The 20,885-nt window shown below is 39.8% G+C and overlaps 2 protein-coding genes across 4 annotated transcripts; one reads left to right on the top strand and one right to left on the bottom strand.

Annotated features, from left to right (window-relative positions):
- Positions 1–124: 124 nt before the first annotated feature.
- On the top strand, positions 125–8,705 carry tmem151ba (transmembrane protein 151Ba). The gene is made up of 2 exons (XM_067572646.1): positions 125–1,257; positions 6,255–8,705. Exons 1-2 carry the CDS (start codon positions 1,174–1,176, stop codon positions 7,695–7,697), a joined length of 1,527 nt encoding a protein of 508 aa, XP_067428747.1. The 5' UTR covers positions 125–1,173; the 3' UTR covers positions 7,698–8,705.
- A 4,082-nt stretch (positions 8,706–12,787) lies between these two features.
- Positions 12,788–17,094, bottom strand: tcte1 (t-complex-associated-testis-expressed 1). 3 transcript variants are annotated; one of them, XM_067572643.1, is made up of 5 exons: positions 16,993–17,094; positions 16,223–16,406; positions 15,558–16,126; positions 14,652–15,101; positions 12,788–13,008 (listed from the first exon to the last, which is right to left on the bottom strand). In XM_067572643.1, the coding sequence occupies exons 2-5, from the start codon at positions 16,377–16,379 to the stop codon at positions 12,838–12,840; spliced, it is 1,347 nt and encodes a 448-aa protein (XP_067428744.1). In that variant the 5' UTR covers positions 16,380–16,406; positions 16,993–17,094; the 3' UTR covers positions 12,788–12,837. The 3 variants fall into 3 exon arrangements, with proteins under 3 accessions (XP_067428744.1, XP_067428746.1, XP_067428745.1); XM_067572645.1 differs by having other exon boundaries at positions 16,973–17,016; XM_067572644.1 differs by lacking the exon at positions 16,993–17,094 and adding an exon at positions 16,863–16,957.
- Between the last annotated feature and the right edge of the window lie 3,791 nt (positions 17,095–20,885).

The following is a 20,885-nucleotide window of genomic DNA, read 5'->3' as shown; positions in this document are numbered from 1 at the left end:
GCTTTGTATGAATTTCATTGTTATGGTTATTTTACATTAAGATCAGTGCACCCTTGAATTCCCATCACCAATAACATAAATATTACTAAAAGAAAAACATATACTTCCACTTTCAACCTTCAGTACTTCAACCAAACATGAAAGAAAGAGTCAGGCTCAAACATTTTCTCTGTATTCTCATTGTAAATTATTGAGTCATTACAATATAAAATGTGTTAATTCTTTGTCTCAATGCAATTTCCATAGCGACAATACACAAATAATGGCCTTAAAACATAATAAAGTTTATTCTGGATCTTGTCTATTGAGTATCATCTGGTCACATAAAGTTTATCCAACAATTCTGAACATGTTAAACATCACAAGCTTAACAACATTGTTGCAGGCCTACTCCTACCTGTATAGTGTGTCTGTGGTGCTTAATAGTGAATTTACTGTGGAGTTTTAATCTATATTGGCTTATTTTCCTGTAAGGTTATGATGTTAAATTTCTGCACTAACCCGCCATCTTTACCATAAGACACTACTGTATATTTCTACTTTTAACACCTTTGAAAATGGGTATAATCATGATTGGGCCACACAGGCAAGATCATGCAGCTAATAGGATGCAGGGGGTGGGTTCTTCTGTGCAGCACCGCCTCTCTGTGTGTTGTTCTGATACTTGAACAGGGATGTGTGTGTGTGTGTGTGTGTGCGTGTGTGTGTGTGTATGCGTGTGTGTTATTTACATCGTGGTGTCTGGGTGGCTGCTCACACGTGCCGCTGCCTGCCTCCTTTGTCCTGTTCACAGCTCCACTTGCTGCCATGGGCACTGCCTGCAGACAGAGCTGACTGTCGCCTTTGCCATTTCCTAACATTGCATCTCTTGCAGCAGCAGCAGCAGCAGCAATCATCAGCATCTAGTCATTGCATCGCGGGAGGAGTCTCAGTCTATTTCTTGCGCGTTTTTTCCGAGGCACAATGACCGGATTCCCGCAGGCTGTACCCAGCGACGAAAGCCCACCTGGAAGATGCTGGGATCATGCATCTTTTGACTATTTCCATTCGGCTGCATTGGTTTCCTTTGGATGATGCCCACAAGGGTTCTCGGAGTGTTTATGTTTCACCCTGACTTGGAAAACCCCCATCCCATCAGGAGATCCATGCACCGGTTTTTGCACCGTTGTCATCATGTCCCCAGCATCGGCTGCAACGGCCAGTGAGAGCAGCACCACCACTGTCCCCGAAGAGGAGCCGGACAGCCCCCGAGAGGAGGTGAGGACATTGTTTTCACTGTGCAGGCTAATTTCTAACCCAAATGCCTCTCAGCCTTTAATTAGTGTGATATATTTCGTTGAGATCACAGTGGAATAATCTCACTAGAATAATCAGATTGTTACAGATTTGGGTTTGATTGGTACGGAATAACACCCAGAAAATAAACGGGATTTCTTTGGTTATTACAACTGTATTAATGGATTTATATGCAATACTAATACATGAACCTGTGCGTCCAAGCGCGCACTCCGGAGTGTGAACGTGCGCAGATGTACTCCTGTATGTCTCCCTCCAGACAAGTGGTTTACAAAATGGGATTCAGGGACCTCTTGTGGATCCTGGGAAACGGATCCTCAGCAAAACAAGAGTACCGTCACTGTTACAATGAGAGGATTTGAGGCTGTTTTGCTCACATGTTTCCATACAGTAATTTACTCACATGTAAAGTCCTCAGGAACAGGATCTAGTACCTCCAGACAATTAGTGTAACACTGTATGTTGCTGTCTTGATCCTCAGACTGTATTGACACATATAGCCATATTTTCAAAAAAACATACAGCACATTTTTCCTACATATAGAAATTAGGATTATTATTCATTAACTGTCTTCTGACTGGTTTTGATACAGTATCATCAATCTAGATTTCCTCCTTACCCCAGTTAAAACTTCCAACCCCCATAAAACAGCATGTTGGACAAGTTACATATCCATTACACAAGAGGGTTTTTATATAACCTAGCTGGTCTTATTATGTCAAGAGAAAGTGTCCATGAGTGTGAGAGGCACTTAGTTAAAGGCACCACAGTGGCTTTATGAAGTCTTGAAGGTTCTGTCTGGAACATTTGTTTTCTAAAATATTGATTGCGTTTCCGAACAGGCTGTTCTGTGGATTTTAATCCTTTTCTAAACAACAGCTTTCCTTCAAAATGTAGTGCTTTTTTTATTTTAGACATTTGATGTTAAAGGCCATATTCTGTCAATGTAAGTGTCATTATCTGATCTACAGCTGACTCATAGTGGTTCATGCACAAGATTGTAAACCACAAAAAGAAATTAGGTAACTAATGCACACTCCGGATGTATATCACCAGATAACATAAATTTAAGACCGTGATTTCTTATTCTCTACATATTTAGCCTATAGCCCATTTTGTATTTGTATTCTGGTGGACGAGACATTTCAGAACAAATAACTCTTCTTTGTTTGGTCAACACCTTCCCCAATATGAAAAAACAAGCCCACACAATTGCAACCAAATGTCAAAAATAATATCTGAGCCTCCAGCTGACTAAATCTCAGAGGGCTTTTTCTTTTATCTGATACCATAATTGTGATAAATAAACATCTATGTTGGTCCAGGTAGCTTTATATCCACACAGACCATATTAAACTCACACTTTAAACATTATTATTTTTCTCCAATAAGGTCAGTGCAGCTGCTTGAATAATTTTCTTGATATTTACTTCTGAATCCAAAATACTGGTGCTTTCCTTTGTTTTTGTGTTCTCCTCGCTCATCTGCATTGGGCGTCACTGCATGACAAATGCATAAGATATTCTCTCCCTCTGTATTCTTAATAAGTAGAGGTCCCTCTCTCCATTTAGCCAGGCCAGAAAAAAGCCCTTGTCTATGTATCAAAAACGTCAACACCACTGTGTTCATGTGATGAGTCACTTCCTTCCTTTTCTTCTGTCCATATAAGCCTCATGAACCGTTATGATCTCAGGCAGGGACTTTTTAATTGAAATGCCATTTGTTGTGATAAAATGATGTCAAAAATTTTGGTTTAAAGTTTCCGTTAATGTAGTTACATGTTGCTTCAATCTCACTGTTACTGGTATGACATACTTCCCTATTACAATAAAAACAGAAACGATACTTAAAATCGAGGGTGAAAGTTGCTTGTAATTGTGCTTTGTGAGCTATAATTTACAAATACACAAGCTAAAATATTATTTTTGTTTCTTCCTAATGAAATACTCCAACACAAATACATAAACATTTTGTAATACATTCGACTTAAAGACTATTCCAGACAATTATTATGCAGACGTATTTTTTTCTGCTCCACGACTGCTCATCATTATTGTTTCTGCTTAAACAGAGGTTGCAAAGTGTAACATGAGCCACAAAGTATGTCATGTTGTATTGATTATAGTTGTCAAGCGTGTACAGGATACTAGTGAGTAAATACTCCTTCTGCAGTAGTGCTCATCTCAATAGGGAATTTCAATGTTAATCCCTTTTGCCCCGTGGGGTGTAGCCTTGGGGTTGGTTGGTAAGGGATTTGGGGACCACGTGACCAAGGTGGGGACAATAATAATGGAGAAAGAAGATCTATTATTTATGCTTGTCTGTGACTCAAAGAGCACAGAGCTGACATGTTGAATTCAATACATCAATGCAGTGATGCTGGTTGTTGTGGTCACTTGTATGCAGGGGCTGACCTATGGATGGAGAGGATAAACTTCAGCTGAATCTGTGCTGCTACAGTTCAAAACACAGTAGGCCCTGCCCTGGTGTGATTTCTGTTATGCAAATTTTTTGAATGAATTTTGCTATAATCCATCCTTCCTGGGGCTTTTGAATCGCTGCCAGGTTTGTGTGGCAGCATTCCCAAAAGGCGTGACTAGCTCTTGATGCACGCACTGGGGCTTGCTGTGCCCTGAGGTGATGAAGGACGGCACCAGCTTTATGCTGCCAGAGTCAAAGGACTGCTTTTTCTAGCTGGCTTGGCATTAATGTAGGGTGTAACATCATATTATATCTGTTATTTTACTCTTTTTCTGTTCTAGAAAAAATATATATGTAAAGATGAACCTCATATTTATATAAAGACAGATATGTGGCCATGTGCACACCCACACACTAGTCAAATAGAAGCTCACAGTGTGCCTTACTGACAACAACATATACAGATAGATAGATAGATAGACAGATAGATAGATAGATAGATAGATAGATAGATAGATAGATAGATAGATAGATGTACTTTATTGATCCCAAATTGGGAAATTCTTGTGTTACAGCAGCAGGTTATTCAGACATTGTAAATACACAGTAAATATACATGTCAACACCAGAAGAGAGAAATATATATCTATAGAAAAATGAACACAACAAACAACAAAATAAAATAAAATAGCTGCAACGGCCAGTGAGAGCAGCACCACCACTGTCCCCGAAGAGGAGCCGGACAGCCCCCGAGAGGAGGTGAGGACATTGTTTTCACAGTGCAGGCTAATTTCTAACCCAAATGCCTCTCAGCCTTTAATTAGTGTGATATATTTCGTTGAGATCACAGTGGAATAATCTCACTAGAATAATCAGATTGTTGCAGATTTATTATTCATTAACTGTCCTCTGACTCGATACAAGAATATAAGAAGAAAACCTTACCATACACTATAAATATAATAAAATATAAAATATAAACATGGGATAACATACATTTGATAATGTATGAGATAGTGAGGTAGAGTAGGAGTATAAAGATGTGCAAATTCACCATAAGCAAAGTTATTGAAAAAGCAAAACAGAGTGGAGTTTGGTTGAGACAGAAACTATAAAGCTGAGAGTTCTCTGTCAGACAGACTTGAGGTGTTGTCAGTTATTGCTTTGGGCAGGAAAGATTTCCTGTATCGGTCCTTATGACAGTGAAGCTGAACCAGACTGTTAGAGAAAGTGTCCTGCTGTCTGTCTAGTAGGTGGTGAAGAGGGTGGTCAGGATTATCCATAATGGATAACAGTTTATTCAGTGTCCTCCTCTCCACCACAACTTCAAAGGTGTCTGGTTTTCAGCCAAATCTGGAGCTGGCCTTCTTAGTCAGTTTATTAAGTCTGTGGGTGTAGCCGGCTCCACCAGCAGACTACATTGAAGTTCAGTGCACTGGCCACAACAGACTGGTAGAAGATTTCCAACATCTTGCTGCACATGTTGAAGGATCTCAACTTCCTCAGCGAATAGAGTCTGCGCATCCCCTTCTTATATACAGCCTTGATGTTGGTCTTCCAGTTCAGTCTGTTGTTGATGTAGACGCCCAGGTACTTGTAGTCCTCCACATGCCAAAATCCTCTACCAGAATACTCAGGGGTTGTGTAGTCGTCCTCTTCCTTTTGAAGTTGTTTTCCTCCCACCCAACCACTGCAGAGTGATCAGAGAACTTCTGCAAGTGGTATGACCCAGACTTGTACTGAAAGTCTGAGGTATACAAGGTGAAAAGAAAGGGAGACAGCACAGTCCACTGTGGAGACAAATGTGGTCTGCCTGTCAGGTAGTCGGTAATCCAGGAGATGGTGGACGTGTCTACCATCATTACTTGCAGCTTCTCCCTCACTAGCAGTAGGTGGATGGTGTTGAATGCACTGGAGAAATCAAAGAATGTGATTCTCACAGTGCAACTGGTTCCATCCAGATGTGAGTGAGTTCGCTGCAGCGGGTAGATGATGGCATCGTACACTCCCAGATGAGGTTATATATATATATCATATATAAACTTAACATTGTACTTTTGCGCTAAGTCTGATGTTTTTCTTGAACTTGATTATAAGAGTGGGTGAGTTTTTTGATTATAACAAGTACTGACCAAGACATGTGCAATTGGCTCACAGCTCATGCATAAACTATGTAAAAGCACTTACAACGCAGAATATTTCCCTAAATATTTTATATGTATGAACCACTGCTTTTTTAACTGTTTCTAACTTTATACCTAACAGATATTTAGGTCATAGTTATGTTCATCAATTAAAATAGGTACAAAGTATTAATAAAAAGTTTTATATTGAAAATATGTAAACCTTTATGTTCCTAACTGCCTTAAGGTTACATTTTACACAGAGAAATCATTGTGTTAATCAAAGTCATAGAAAATCTAATTACTTCTAGAAGGTAATACATATATGATTTTCAACAACTGCAGTGTTTAATAAATATAAATCTGCTGTATCATTCCATTGACTTATTGTCGTTTTCTCATCCTCTGTGTAGCAGCGGCCCCAGAAACAGTCCCTGATTAAAGCCTTATGTCAGGAAACCCACTGGAAATGCCTGCTGCTGTCCCTGCTGATGTACGGCTGTGTCGGAGTCATGGCCTGGTGCCAGGTGACCAAGGTCACACACCTCTCCTTCGACAGCGCTTACAAGGGAAAGTCTATGATGTACCACGACAGTCCCTGCTCCAATGGCTACATCTACATCCCTCTGGCCTTCCTGGTCATGCTCTACGTGGTCTACCTGGTGGAGTGTTGGCACTGCTACACCAGGAACGAGCTGCAGTACAAGGTAGATCTGGAGACAGTGGCGGAGTGCAATCAGCGGATGCGGCAGGCTACTCCCTGCATCTGGTGGAAGGCCATCAGCTACCACTATGTCAGGAGGACGCGGCAAGTGACACGCTATCGTAATGGAGATGCCTACACCACCACGCAGGTCTACCATGAGAGAGTCAACACCCATGTTGCTGAGGCGGAGTTTGACTATGGGAACTGTGGGGTTAAGGACATCTCAAAGCACCTTCTGGGCCTGGAAGGCTTCCCTATCACCAGGGTGAGGTTCACTAAGTGCTTTAGCTTTGCTAATGTGGAGTCTGAAAACTCCTACCTGACCCAGCGGGCCAGGTTCTTTACAGAGAATGAAGGCCAGGATGACTACATGGAGGCCCGTGAGGGGATGCACCTGAAGAATGTAGACTTTAAGGAATATATGATTGCCTTTTCTGACCCTAATCACCTTCCCTGGTACGCATCCAACTCCACTTTCTGGGCAGCAGCTGCTTTAACCCTCTCCTGGCCTCTGCGGGTGCTGACAGAGTACCGCACTGCCTGTGTCCACTACCATGTGGAGAAGCTGTTTGGCTTCGACTATGTGCCCGTAACGCCATCTGAGGAGCGGCCGTATTGCCGACACATCCCACGAGTCAACACAATCGATAGCACAGAGCTGGAGTGGCACATCCGCTCCAACCAACAGCTGGTTCCCAGCTATTCAGAGGCAGTTCTCATGGACCTGGCCCAGCTCTCAGGGAGCTGTAATAGTTACTCCGTATGTGGTGGCTACGGTAGTTACAGGCAGAACTGTGAACGCTGCCACCGTGCCATCAGCAGCTCCTCCATCTTCTCCCGCAGCTCCCTCAGCATCTGCAACACGGGGAGCCCCCGCATCCCCTTCAGCGCCAGTCGCTTCTCACTAGGTCGGCTGTACGGCTCCAGGCGGAGCTGCTTGTGGAGGAGCAGCGGGAGCCTGAATGAGCCCTCCTGCCCCACAGAGAGCACGCGCTGTCTGTCAGGCCAGCAGACCAGCGAGGAGAACCCTCCAGCCTATCAGGACGCGCTGTACTTCCCAGTGCTCATTGTACATCGCAACGAAGGCTGCCTCAACCACGACCATCGCTCCCTGCACAGAAACGGCTCCTGCGTGGAGACGTCTCTATGACCCATTGCTGGCAGACAATACAATATAATGACACAGTAATTGGCTGAGAAACCTCTTTACAAAAGGGTTGGGCTAACATGGAATTTTGCTTGTCCCTTTTACAACTCAGTAACCTATAAGAGAGACACACAGTATGTCTGGGAAAGTCTTTACACTCTGTAAGTCAGGGAATAACAGACCTGATGCTCTTGATAAGACTGTTGTTTAAAATACATTGTGGCTTCAAAGGACCATCCTGCCAAAGTGTCACGTACTGTCCTACAGCATCGACTGTATAGTAAAGACAAGAGTCGAATAACCAAGTAATACCAGGGGGAATCACATCCTACTGTAAATGCCATATTTATAGATCTTAGTCACTGTCAATCTGCAAGGACATGAGTAACACTTTCTCATATTTGAAGTCTAAAATAGGTTTTGACTCAGTGGCAGACTATGAAAATCCCAACAAAGGAAGAGATATGAGAATTAATGGATGTCTGAATGAAAAATGAAATACTGAAAAAAACCCCACAGACTTACACATCATGTGAGTCATGAGAGTTGGGTGAATCATGAGGGAAAATATAAAATATAAGTCTCCTTGTCAAAGCATAATTAACAAGACTAAACTGTTAAAGACCTGTCTTACAGCTCTCATGAAGTGACATGAACTTCAAATCTAAAATATAAACATCTGCATGTGAAACGTTTTGATGCTGGGTTATTTAAATCATGCTCATGGAACACCATTAAAAAAGGGAATACTATTCCTTCGTATAAAAATAAACGTCTGATGCAGATGTTGAAATATCAAGTTCGCTGAATTTGGCTTGGTTGCAATGACATTATACTTCCTGGCTTTCTAAATATAGCAACACAGTCGATGAATAATTTAGCACAGGAGGGCTAAAGGACACGAGAACATCAAACTGAATCACCAACACCTCTTCAAACGGTTTCTTAATTACAAACTGTACATTTTGTATAATTCACAGCCACATAATAAAAAGTCCCATTATATTAACAGATCAGTGTCAACTCAAGTAGTTTAAAATCTCAAAGATCCATTTAAGTTCATATTTGGCAATATTTTTATTCAGCCTACCTCTTTATTTAAGTGCCTAGCAATCAACTGTTACTGACAAGCATAAGCTACCATTTCTTAAGTCATCTCATCTCTTCCCATCAAAAAAAGTGGAATTTACACTCAAAATGGCACGTGGTATACAATCCATCATAGGAGGGAGATGTTGTATTACCTGATGGTGATGTCATTGTCAGGTCTTTTGTTGTTTAAACCACAGAAAGGTTTTAAGAATCATGTTTTTTGGATGACTTTTCTTCATAATGTAACACAGCTCTTGTGTAGCCGGCTGCCGCTGCTGATGCATATCAGAGAGACAGCCTGGCCATCAAAGACGCTGAAAATAGGCAGAGGCCTGGATTCACTACTGATAGTGTCAGATTTAATAATATAACAGGATTACTTTAAGGAACTAAAAGAAAAAAAAAAAAAAACTTCTTCTCAACTGAGTGCATGCACTATCTTAGTCATGGTGAATTTTGTTAAACAGCCCAGCAGTGCACAACAAAAAATGTTTAACGGAAACAATGATGAAAATCAGGCATGCTAGAACTTTTGAAAGAGATATTATGTAGGAGATAGCTTCCAAAATGTACCAATTCAGCTGGTTTTAACTGTATAATCCCACAGCACAACTCATCACTCAAAGTGTGCTTTATTTCTGACATTCCCTCAGCATTTATGAATAGTCTTGGAGCTATCTTAAGAGATGAAAATAAGCACAGAGCTCATTCAAGAAGATGACGTTATTAATTTACAAACCAGCCTTCATCTCACGAGACCTGCAGTGAAAAATAAACTGGCAGATCAGACTGTGGCGGATCATTTTCTGCCATTAAAAGCATTGAAATTCCCGTTAATATCAGAATCTTGCCTGCGGTCAGACATTTTTCGTGTTATTTTCTGTTATGACTTGTTTTCACAGTGATGTGACCAATTAGCCATACTCATTACATTCCATGTGTTTAGTCAAGTCTGGAGTTGTGGACTATCTATATAGCAATACTGAAGAATACGTTGGAAATAGTAGAAGTAAGTGAGACATGATAAAAAAAATACAGATGCTATCAAACCTCACATTTCATTCAACAAATAACAAAACATCCTGGGAACTGTTTGAACCTGTTTTCACAGCTCACAGGTCATCTATGCAAGCCCCTTAAACTCAGGATAGTATTCAGGGCAAGGACTCTTGCTTGTAAAAACATCCTCCTTCCTGGTCCTCTGTCCTTTCACTCTAACTCATGCTACATTTTAGGATGCAGTTATGCAGGCATCTCATTTTGCCTTTTAAAGGATCAGCTGCATAATAACCGGATCATTTTCAAATGAGGGGTTTGCAACCACAGGATGTTGAACCAAACGGTCATAACTCTATTAATGTCCCCATTCCAGATAATGGAGGGAAAGATACAGAAGCAGGTCAGATATGACTGAGAAATGTTTGATATCTGATCCTCAAGTTCCTCTCCATGTTGTTGCACTAGTTACTTGTGAATCTATTACTAGTGATTGACTAAATTGGGTTGCACAATTAAATCTTAAGGAATGTTTAGCTTGCAAAGACCTTAGTAATGTGGACATTTTGTTTGTGGAAACATCTGTAGCACCTACCAAGCAATATAGTTAAGTTAACTGACAATCCTTTGTGCATGTAAGTAGGACTATTTTGTGTGGTACAACCCGTTTCAATTTAATAATGCATAAAACTCCACTTATTAAACACTTGCAATATAACTAGGCCAAGTTTTTACTTACACACAGCTGGTTCAACTTGTTCCAGGTTCTGGTGTTCATAACACCTAAAGGTAACCTGTGGAGTTTTTGACCACTAGTAGCGCTATGGAGCAGTGTTTTTTTGAGTGGGCCCCCATTTTGATTGTTGTCAGCCACGCACATGAGCATCTATGTGGCGCAATACACGTCTTCACACTATTCCACTGACACGATTATGGTGATAATGTGCCAACAAAGGCAGGGTAGAAGAAGACCGCTAGCAAGTAAACATGGATGTAAACAATGCAGCCTTTTCAAAATTTTACAAGTGTTTGAAGAGGGAGGAAATGCATTCAACATGTTTGTCAGACCTCAAGGATACACACAGTGGGTTGTGGTGAGTAACACTATATACAAACAGAAACTCCACAGGGTACCTTTAAGTACTGAGATCTCTCGAAGAATGTTTGTGGTTTAATGGTGGTACACTACGCATTTCAAAAAAACCCAAAACATTTTAGCGAGATGGAACTGCATTTTTTCAAATAGCGGGAAACCAAATGAGACGCAGGGATTGAAATTCCCCCATTAATTCAATTTCTTTAGTCTGTGTTATGATTCAGAGTCATGAAGGGCTGGATCATATCCCAGCGTGCAGTGGGCTTACGTGTCCTTGTACTGTCCTGTGGGGATAAGAACTAACGGGAAACTACAAGAAGAATGTGTATTCAAATGTGCTGAAATGTCTTTTTACAAGAGGAGGAGGTGCCAGATGAAGAAATTTTGGATTTTAGTCACTTAGTTACATGCTGAAGTCATCACATAATTTCATTCATGATAAGCCAACAAGCCTCTCAGATGGCTTCACTGTGATATTCATACAAGTGTAAGAATAGAAAAATGTGTTTACCAGTGCAATGTTTACGTAACAACAGTGACAAAAAATCTGTTTTGGATATAGGGTTTTTGAGGCTAATACCAATATCGATGTTTGTCTAGTTTCAAACCTACTTTGGCATTTCTGTGCTGCAATTTCTTGTTACTTATCAGCCACCATATACATCAACATCTGCAATAAGCTACCAATGTATGCTGGCTGAATTATGGGTCTAGCTCTAATTTGGTGTATTCAAAGCGTTTATAAATATGACTGAAAGGTTCATGACTAGATCTTTTTCCTCCATAGACGACTGTTAACATAAAGGCTTTTGTCATGCAAAGCACTGAACCCTTTATCATGTGTATTAAGTAGATTAGGTTGTTATAATATGTACTCTTTCACTCAAGAATGCTCTGGGGCTCGTCTTTTTATATTTAAAATAAAGTTGTGGATTTTCAGGACTGTAAGGCAGAAAGGATTTGTACTGTAAATAAAATAGAGATGAGAGTGTAGAATGATTGTCAATGTGGATCTTGTGTTTAGATTTATGTGTCACACACACTTAAAGGTAACTGGAGCAGGGACATTTTTTGATGTGCAGATGTAAAATGAGTGAGTTAAGTCGCGAACAGAAATACAGTCTGTCAAAATGATTCAGGCAACGCAGCCAACAGCATCTTTGTGCTGCTTTTCATTTACTATTCTGAATGATTTTTGTCTCCCTTTAAACCCATTTTATATTTTTAAATTATACTTGATACACCTTTATTGAACTAAAACTGTTGATGATTTGACTGATATCAGATAGGGTTCACCCACACATACACAAACATAAACACATACAATATACATCTTTTTAAGGGCAAGTTGAGCGATTATTGATAGTGATGACTGATCTAAAGTGTCAGTATTCTATCATGTGTAGATTGCTGTATGTATTTGTCCACCGTGAACCTACAGAATAGCTTTGCTTCTCTTCATATGATTCTAGAGAATGACTAATGATTTTTGCAAAATGTCGAACTGGGGAAACAACATTAATTACACTAAAGATGTTTTTTTGCTGCCTAGCAAAGGTGTTACACAATTAACCAGTAGATATAGATGAAAAAAATGCAAGTCTTTGTGTATTCCAACACCACCACAACGTTGCCTTGATGTTACATAAGGACTGATTACCAAATCTGTGTATCAAAATGGGGAATATGCTCAATAAACTGAAATGCTCACTAAAATATCTGTCAGAAATTATTTAATTTCCATAAAAAATCATGGTGTGTGATGCACTGGATGGAAACACACATTTTACTGTATATATTTTGTGTTTTAGAACAAATTTTGTTACCACTACTACTACTTCAGTTTGAGATGCAGAGATGACATACTGTGTTTGTCACCCATGGCTAAATTAATACAAGTAGGCAAGGATCAATGGCTAATAAACATGGGTTTGTATTACAAAGAGGAGATGCTGGAATCTACTTTGTTTTGTTCTCTTTAGCTTTTTTCTTGTGTTCTAAACTCTGGTTGGTCCAAACCACCTGGTTGATGAAGGAAACACTCTGCTCATCTACCTCTGTCAGACGGATATCACATTCTGTTACGCTTGTGTTGTGAGACATCGCATCCTCCAGAGCTTTACCTCCATCCTGCACACGCACACACATGCAGAAAGAACAGATAAACACATTTGGCACCGATGCATGTTCATGTTAAACACATCACAGGTTGCTGTTCCTAAAAGGTCGTAGGACAGTCTTAATAACCGTATAAAAATCACCCCCCTCTTCATCTTTTTCTGTCCAAAAAAGCCCACATTTCTGCTGCTTATTGTGTGTCACCAGTGTTTTATTGTTATGTCTGAAACAGGCATTTCTATTTTTGTGAGGAGTAGACCAAGGTCAAAGATATTGATGGTACTGCACGTCGCATTTCTGCTATGTGGGTGATTTTTGATCCTCTGCAGTGTATTCCAGTCAGAGAAGAGCACATGAGAAGGGGAAATTCACATCTACCTCTCAAGGGTAAACAACAGTTACTCAGCTTTCCATTATTGCATGTTTTCCACATATATTTATGAATTATTGAAAATCCTTGTACTTCAAAGCTATTCTGTCTGTTTGCTTCTCTGTACTATGTCTATACAGACACCAGGATGCTTTGGCAGTGAAGAAAGTTCATGTTTCGAAACAATTCTAAAGTGCTGATTGAATGTAATACAAACTATTAATAACTGCTTACATTCTTACTTTGAAAACTTTGTTTTCAATAATAACTTGAAATGAATTGGCTCCAAATTTCCCTTTTTCTCCCCAGTTTGGACTATTTTTATCCATGCCAGGGACTCTAGGGGCTCTAGGAATGATTGTGTTAGCCAGTTTGGTCCAACAATTGGGTTCAGAGTGAAATATATCTCGACAACTTCTGGGTGTAGCACTGTCACTAAGAATTATTTTCAATGTTGCTAAATCTGCAGATTCTTCTCTTGATTAATAGTTTGATCAATAAAATGTCAGAAAGTAGTAAAAAACGTCCATCGCAATAGTTGACATATTTAAATAGCTTCTTTTATTCCCCGAAACCCCAAATATTCAGTTTACTGTTATTAAAGACTCAGAAAACCAGAAAATATTCACATTTTAGAGATTGGACCCAATGATTTTTTGGTTGAAAATGATTTACACGATATGTAATAGTAATTTTATGTCCATCTAATCAATTAACAAATCATCAACAAAATGCCCATTACTAATCATTTTCAGCTCTAATTAAATGCATGATATTTGTTACAGACATACATCTGTCTTCAGAGGATGAATTCTAAGTATTTTGGTGATCTCTGACTCCTCCAGACTTTCTAAATTTTCTTGTCAAACTCTTCAGATCATGACAGGACATTTATAAAATTGATGGCTGAATTTACATCAGCTGCGTGGCTTATAGACACAGTAAATGTATGATGTGGTAAATGCATTTTAACATTCTGCCCATCTAAGCCCAAGTGCAACTGAGATTAAACAAAGTATAGCTCACACTAATGAAATCTGAGCCAAAATGAACCTGACAAGCTGAGTTTTGATACAGGTAAAAATATGGTCTCTCCTCTGACACCACCCTCAGGTTAAACTTTGTATTTATTGCCCCACTAGCAGTGAGGATCTAAGAATAGCAATGCTGTCTTTCTGTTTTTCATCTATCCAGCAGTTTGTTTTCTGCTGTGTAACAAGCACTGCAGCAGTGAAGAGACACCTTCTTTTATCATACTCAACACATTCAATAACACCTTACTCACCACGCCCAGCCTGTTACAGGAGAGATTGATGCTCTTCAGGGTGTCGTTCTGAACCAGCACTTTAGACAGAGCAATAGCAGTAGGCTCGGTCACCTCATTGCCTCCCAGGTGCAGGTGGAGTAGGGTGTTGTTGTTCAGCAAGGCCTTGCCAATAGCCTGACCGCCCTCGTCTCTCAAACGGTTGAGACGCAGGTTGAGGGACAAAAGGGTGGAGTTCTTGGACAAGGCGTGAGCTATAGCTTTGGCTCCGGGGCCTCTGATATCGTTGTTACACATATTTAGGATCTCCAGTTTACTCGTGGAGAGCAGCTTGCTGATGGCTCTGGCTCCTCTGTCTCCGATCAGGTTGTGAGAAAAGTCGAGCTCCCTCAGGGAGGGGTGGCCCAAGAGGTGTTTCACCAGCAGCCGGCACTTTTTATCCTCAATGCGGCTTTCATAGAGTCTCAGTAGCTGTAGAAACAGCATATTATGAGGATTAGCAAGATTCTTAGGTTAGTTTTTCCAAGAAAAAGAAACAATGGAACTATTATAAGCACATGTAAGATGTCAACAGATTAATTTATCATTAGTTGTATAAAAGAGAGATAAAAACAACTCCAATAATCTCCTGTGCAGTTTCATATCATATCATGCACGGAAACCAGTAGCTGATACATGCCATGTTCTCATGCAGTAATAAATTCATGTGACAAAACTGTTGCGTCAAATAGTGACTTATTTAGGTTGCAGCCAGAGGCTCTGCTGTCTTTTCTTTGATGTGAATAGAGCATGTATTTAAGGCTTTGGTTGTGCCAACAACAATTTTCCTGTTTCATAACATCAGTGACATTTCTGTAAATGCTGCTTTGTAAGTGGCATCATAAAGGGCAGCATGCCACAAACTGTTGAGGAGGATTCAATGTTTACCTTCAAGGTCTTACAGGACTTGAGGGCCTTGGCAAAGGACTCACAGTCTCGGTCAGTCATCTCAAACATCTTCCATTCAAAGTTCATACCACACTGTTTGACCCTGTACACCACATGGAGCTCCTCCAGGCTGGTCAGCTTGTCGAGCAGGATGCTAAAGTCAAAATGGTCCATAGAAGGTCCATCATAATCATTATTGCTTGCCAACTCTGAGCCATATTCGTCCTCTTCTTTCTGGGGCTCCTTGATAGGTGGCAGGAGTTGGGAGATGTCCAGCCTCTTCACATAGTTCTTACACAGAGGCACCATCGCTACAACTGTCTTTGGATCTGTTACATCTGGAATAAAAAGCTCAATAATGTTCTCTAGGTGCTTCTCAAAGAACATTCGTTTCCAGCTGTGGCCGTAATGAGAGACGTCACAAGGGTCCCACCGCTGCTTGCAGCACCGCTTCCAGTACACGCCGTCACTGATCAGGTTGGCTGTGACACGCAGGGGAAGAGAAGGAGACAGTCGCTCCTGCACAAAGTCTTTCTGGCTGGGTGTAAGTTCCTCAAATATGGGCTTTTCTGTAAGAGGTTTATGTTTTGTTGTTAAATCCTAGTTGTCTTATAACTGAGTGTGTAAAAGTGTGTATAATGGGGCTACTAAAAACAAAAGCATACCTTCAAAGTTCCTCACAATGCTTTGCAGGCAGAGGTTTGATAAAAAAGGCACTATAGCAAGGAACCAGTCTGAATCCTCAGCGATGATCCTCCTCATTTTCCTGCAGTCTTCAGGTGGGCTGGGCTGGGTTCCTGGAGGATAAGGGGACTTGGACATTGTTGCAAGGGGTTTTGTAAACTACTTCTGCAGATTTAGAAGAAAGAAGAAACATTAAAATCACACATTAAGTGTCAGATTTCAGTATTTGTTGCTAGATTTTTGTTTATTTTCAGGTGTGTTTATGTGATAATAGTTTGTTTAATGACCTGAGCGACTAAAAACAGTTACTGACAACCAGGTAAAGCATGGGCATTAGCTAACGTTAAAAATTGAAACATTTCAGGACAGTTAAATTAATGTTAGGAGTGTCTCACAACTCCTAAATTCAGAAATATGGCAATTTAACAGCTGCAACTTTAGCTAAATCTTAAAAAATAATTAACATTACACAAAGTGTCACATTTCAGTAGATATTTGCTTATTTTCAGGTATGTTTACATGGTAATAGTTTGTTTAATGACATGAAAGACTACGAAAACTACTAAATTACTGAAAACCAGTTAACCATGGTCATGTGCTAACGTTAACATGCTGCCATACATTTTCTGCTCTGAAGTTACAGCAAGCTGACCTCCTAATGTTAGCTAAACTGCAGCTATCCTACTGTACTTGTATAACGTTATTATTTTCGACGTAGCAAACCAAATTACTTTAAATATTTGTTTTATACCGTTAGCTATAGCTAAGTCGATGTGCGCTGGTGTGTTCTTCAGCTGTCTCCCTGGCAACAGAACGCTCTGAAGTTACTTTAAGTGGCAGGGGAAATTAGATCTTTTATGTCCTGACGGTTGTCTCACAGCAGCACCAACGTATTTCGAGGATAAACATGCTGCAACCAAACTATACTTTTAATATGCACAGTGTTTTCTGCTATGTTTTTTAAATTACAGATTTAGAAGTCGTGTTTAAAAATCGCGAGTTTCCATGTCAGCGGCATCTTTTGATAAATGTTACTGGTAGGAATGCAGAATTTCCGACATTACTTGAATGCAACATCTATCATGCAGCGCCACGCGTGTTTTTGAAATATGGAGCCATTTTCACATACAGGCTTTGCGGAAATGGCTCCAAGAATATGTGTGTGTGTGTGTGTATCTATATATATATAGATACACACACACACACATACACACACACACACACACACACACACACACACATATATACATATATATATATATATATGTATATATATAAAATTAAGATAAAAGATAAAATTTTATATACATATATATATATATATATATATATACATTTTTTTATCTTTTATCTTAATTTTATTTTAGAGGGCTAAATGACAGTACAGTATATTGATTTACTTGAACTTAAACGTTTTACTTAACTGCCCCTCAGGGACTGCAAAGACAGGAGTAAAAAATATGTTTTTTCTTTATCAATAATTATGAATTACCTTAAATCGTTTTTCTATTAATTAGTTAATGCAAGGACGACAGAGAGGAACCAGAGGGAAAACACAAAATGAGCATTAGACTGTATATTAAGTATTCAAATAAAATAAATAATAATTGGACAGTTGGACATAAAATGATAACTTTAAGTGTGCCTAGTGATTGTGTTTTTAGGTCTGTGTGACATCAGTGTTGCAGGAGGCTGTGTGTTGGAGCTGCTTGCAGCTTGATCATGCTGTGAAGAACATTTGGATTCTACAAAGCTGGCAGATGGACCACAGATATGGATCGTGGGCCTTTTGGATAAGAGCATGTTGGAGTGAATCCACCCATGTTACACACAACAACACAAATCAAGTGCACAGCTACAGTATAGGATGGTACAAATCTAAGTAAATACCAGCTTAAGGGAATCCTGACTGTTACTAAATAACACAAGTAGAGGTGAAAAGTACATTAAACATGGCTATTCCCATCCACCAAACACATCTGCTGTAAAGAAACACTGAGATAAATAAAAATTCAGTTTCCTTTGTGATGGCAGATAAATAAAATTACATGAATTAAAATAATCTAAATAAAACATCACTTATAGCCTCAACATTTTGTTAATTTACCATGCATGTAGTGTAAATAATGAATCTTAGGCCTTGGCCAGCTACATCATTTGTGCCATGCTGTGTTTTAAAATCTCCAGAATTGAAATGATGAATGGAGTCCAGAATTTGGGCGTCACCTGCAGCAGGAGAGCTATTGTACAGGTTGTGTAGGTTGTATGGAGAACGTGTGCGTGCTACAGTTTGTACAGCTCTTTTCCATGAATCAGCCTTGCGTGTTGTTTGGCTCCACACAGCTCTGAGCGGACTGTTATTTGTCTCTATGACGGCTCTCAGACAGACACAGTTTGCAGACAAGGAGCACAAAATGGAATATTTTAGATTGAGTTGATAAGAGATGATTATCTGACCTGGAGGATATGGCGTTTGAATCTGACATCTGTGTGTTGGTTAAAAAGCACACAAGTCAAATTATACCAGACATCAGTCTATAGAGTATATAAAAAAATCACTTACATTATGAAAAATATGGTCATCCATTCTACAGCAGAGAATCTTGCTGCTCTGCAAAAGCTTTCTAACAAGACATCATCAGATGTGGGAGGAAGCAGTTGGAAGATTATCTTTAGACTGTAATGATGTAATATTTTGCTGGAGCTGCAACTAAAAATGTATTTATTACTGATAAATTAAAGAAATAACTGGTAATTCAATTAATTATTTTGTCTAAAACGTCATAAAATTGGGAAAAATGCTCATTAAAACCCTGAAGAGCCCAAGATGATGCATTCAAATTGCTTAAATTGTCTGACCGACAGTCCAAAACACAACAATATATAGTTTTTTTCTCATATATGACAAAGAAAAACATTAAATCTGCACATTTGAGAAGCTGGAGGAATGAATGGAAAAAAGAATTCTGCAGATACATTTAACATTCAAAAGAGAAAACTCAAATTTTTTAATGGCCTTAAATCCAGCCCCCTAGACACTCTCCATCCCAAAGCCCTCCAAGCCTAAGAGCTGAGCCAAGAAAAGAGTCCTCAATGTCAGCTGGTGCTGAGACTAACTGCCCCCTCTCAGACACACTCTGACCAGTCTCACACCAACGCTGCTTTCCAAACATCAATCAGAGTAAACCAAATTATAACACAATGTAAAGAAACCTATTTGAAACACTGGAAACAAGAAACTAAAAGCCAAAGTTGATTAGACTGTTATCTGGCCATTAAAAGAGATGATGAATTAGCAGAATATCTCTGTACTGTCAGAGATAGAAAGCAGAGACAGATCTAAACAACTACAGGCTCAGTGACCACAATCGAAAAAGGACGACACAAAAAAATCATGGCAACCAACAGAAAATAGAATATGTGGTCACTGTTCAACAGGTGAGAGTGAGAAAGAGATGTACTTCCTCCTACAATGTAAAACATTCAATGAAGAAGAAGGAGACAGGACATATCGTACTGCCCAATATGTATCAACATGCCACAACCTGAAGGACAGTGAATTATTGTTATTTTGTACTGCCCAAATATTTGGAAAAATTGCATTTTGATGCTTTGGCAACATTGTTCTCGAAACCTTCATGCTAATAAAGCCCATTGAAGCGAACTGAGAGAGAGAGAGAGAGAGGTGGCTGTTACTGACATCATGAGGTTGCTCCAAGAGTCGCATGGAGGTTTGGAACGGAAGGAATGAGGCTCCAACTGTAGCCCGGAGGCAGTCCATCACTGTCGTCCTCATGTAATGCGGCCCGACAGACACACGCTTCCCTCGCTACTCCTGCTTTAATGGACTGGCGTGACATCAGCCATCCACAGCACAGGAGGCGAGCTCACTCTGGAAGCTGCTGTTCCAGTGCACTCTCTCTGGGTAGAAGCATGAATCACAGTGTTGGGTATTCCTGCATCTGCACCAAACAAGAACTGCACAGGTGAAGTGATCAAGCTGGCATGTCCATTGTTTCGGCATGACTCAGCTGTCAAACACGATTTAGTACTGAATAATATGAAAACATGAACTGCTTTTGTCTCACAGGAGAAATGTAATAAAAGAATGAGATACATTTATGTAAGAAATTATAAGGAAATACAGTCTGTTTTTCCATCTAGAGTCTTTTGGGGTAGATCATTGGGTATTTACTACTTTTTTTTACTAACTAAACTCTCACTGTCTCAAAACTTGGCTCTATTTTCTCCGTAGCTCTCTAAATTACATCCAGGACACTTCACAGGGAATTACAGACTGTAAAAGAAAGCATTACCTGCTTTAATTAAAGGTTTAAATAACCATGTATGCCACCAAGCTTTCAGAACAATGCTTACTAAATTGCCAACAAATGAACTGACAGCGCAGCAGTGTGTTGGTTCATCCATATTACTGAATGGAGGCTGTTTCATGTGGATAAGAGTGAGTCTATGAGGTGATTATTCATGGTACAATGTGGTGGAGCCCCCTACAGAAGACTGAGTAAGGAGATTTTACACAAACACAGCAGCAGCAGCAGCAGCAGCAGCAGTGGTCCAACATAGTCTACAGTATGTACAGTAGACTGTGTGCATTATCTCCTGCCTCACCACTGGGGTCGGTGC

This window comes from Thunnus thynnus, chromosome 18 (genome assembly GCF_963924715.1).
Source record: "Thunnus thynnus chromosome 18, fThuThy2.1, whole genome shotgun sequence".
Classification (NCBI taxonomy): domain Eukaryota; kingdom Metazoa; phylum Chordata; class Actinopteri; order Scombriformes; family Scombridae; genus Thunnus; species Thunnus thynnus.
Note: the sequence above shows the minus strand (reverse complement) of the source record. Positions and strands in the feature narration are given on the sequence as shown.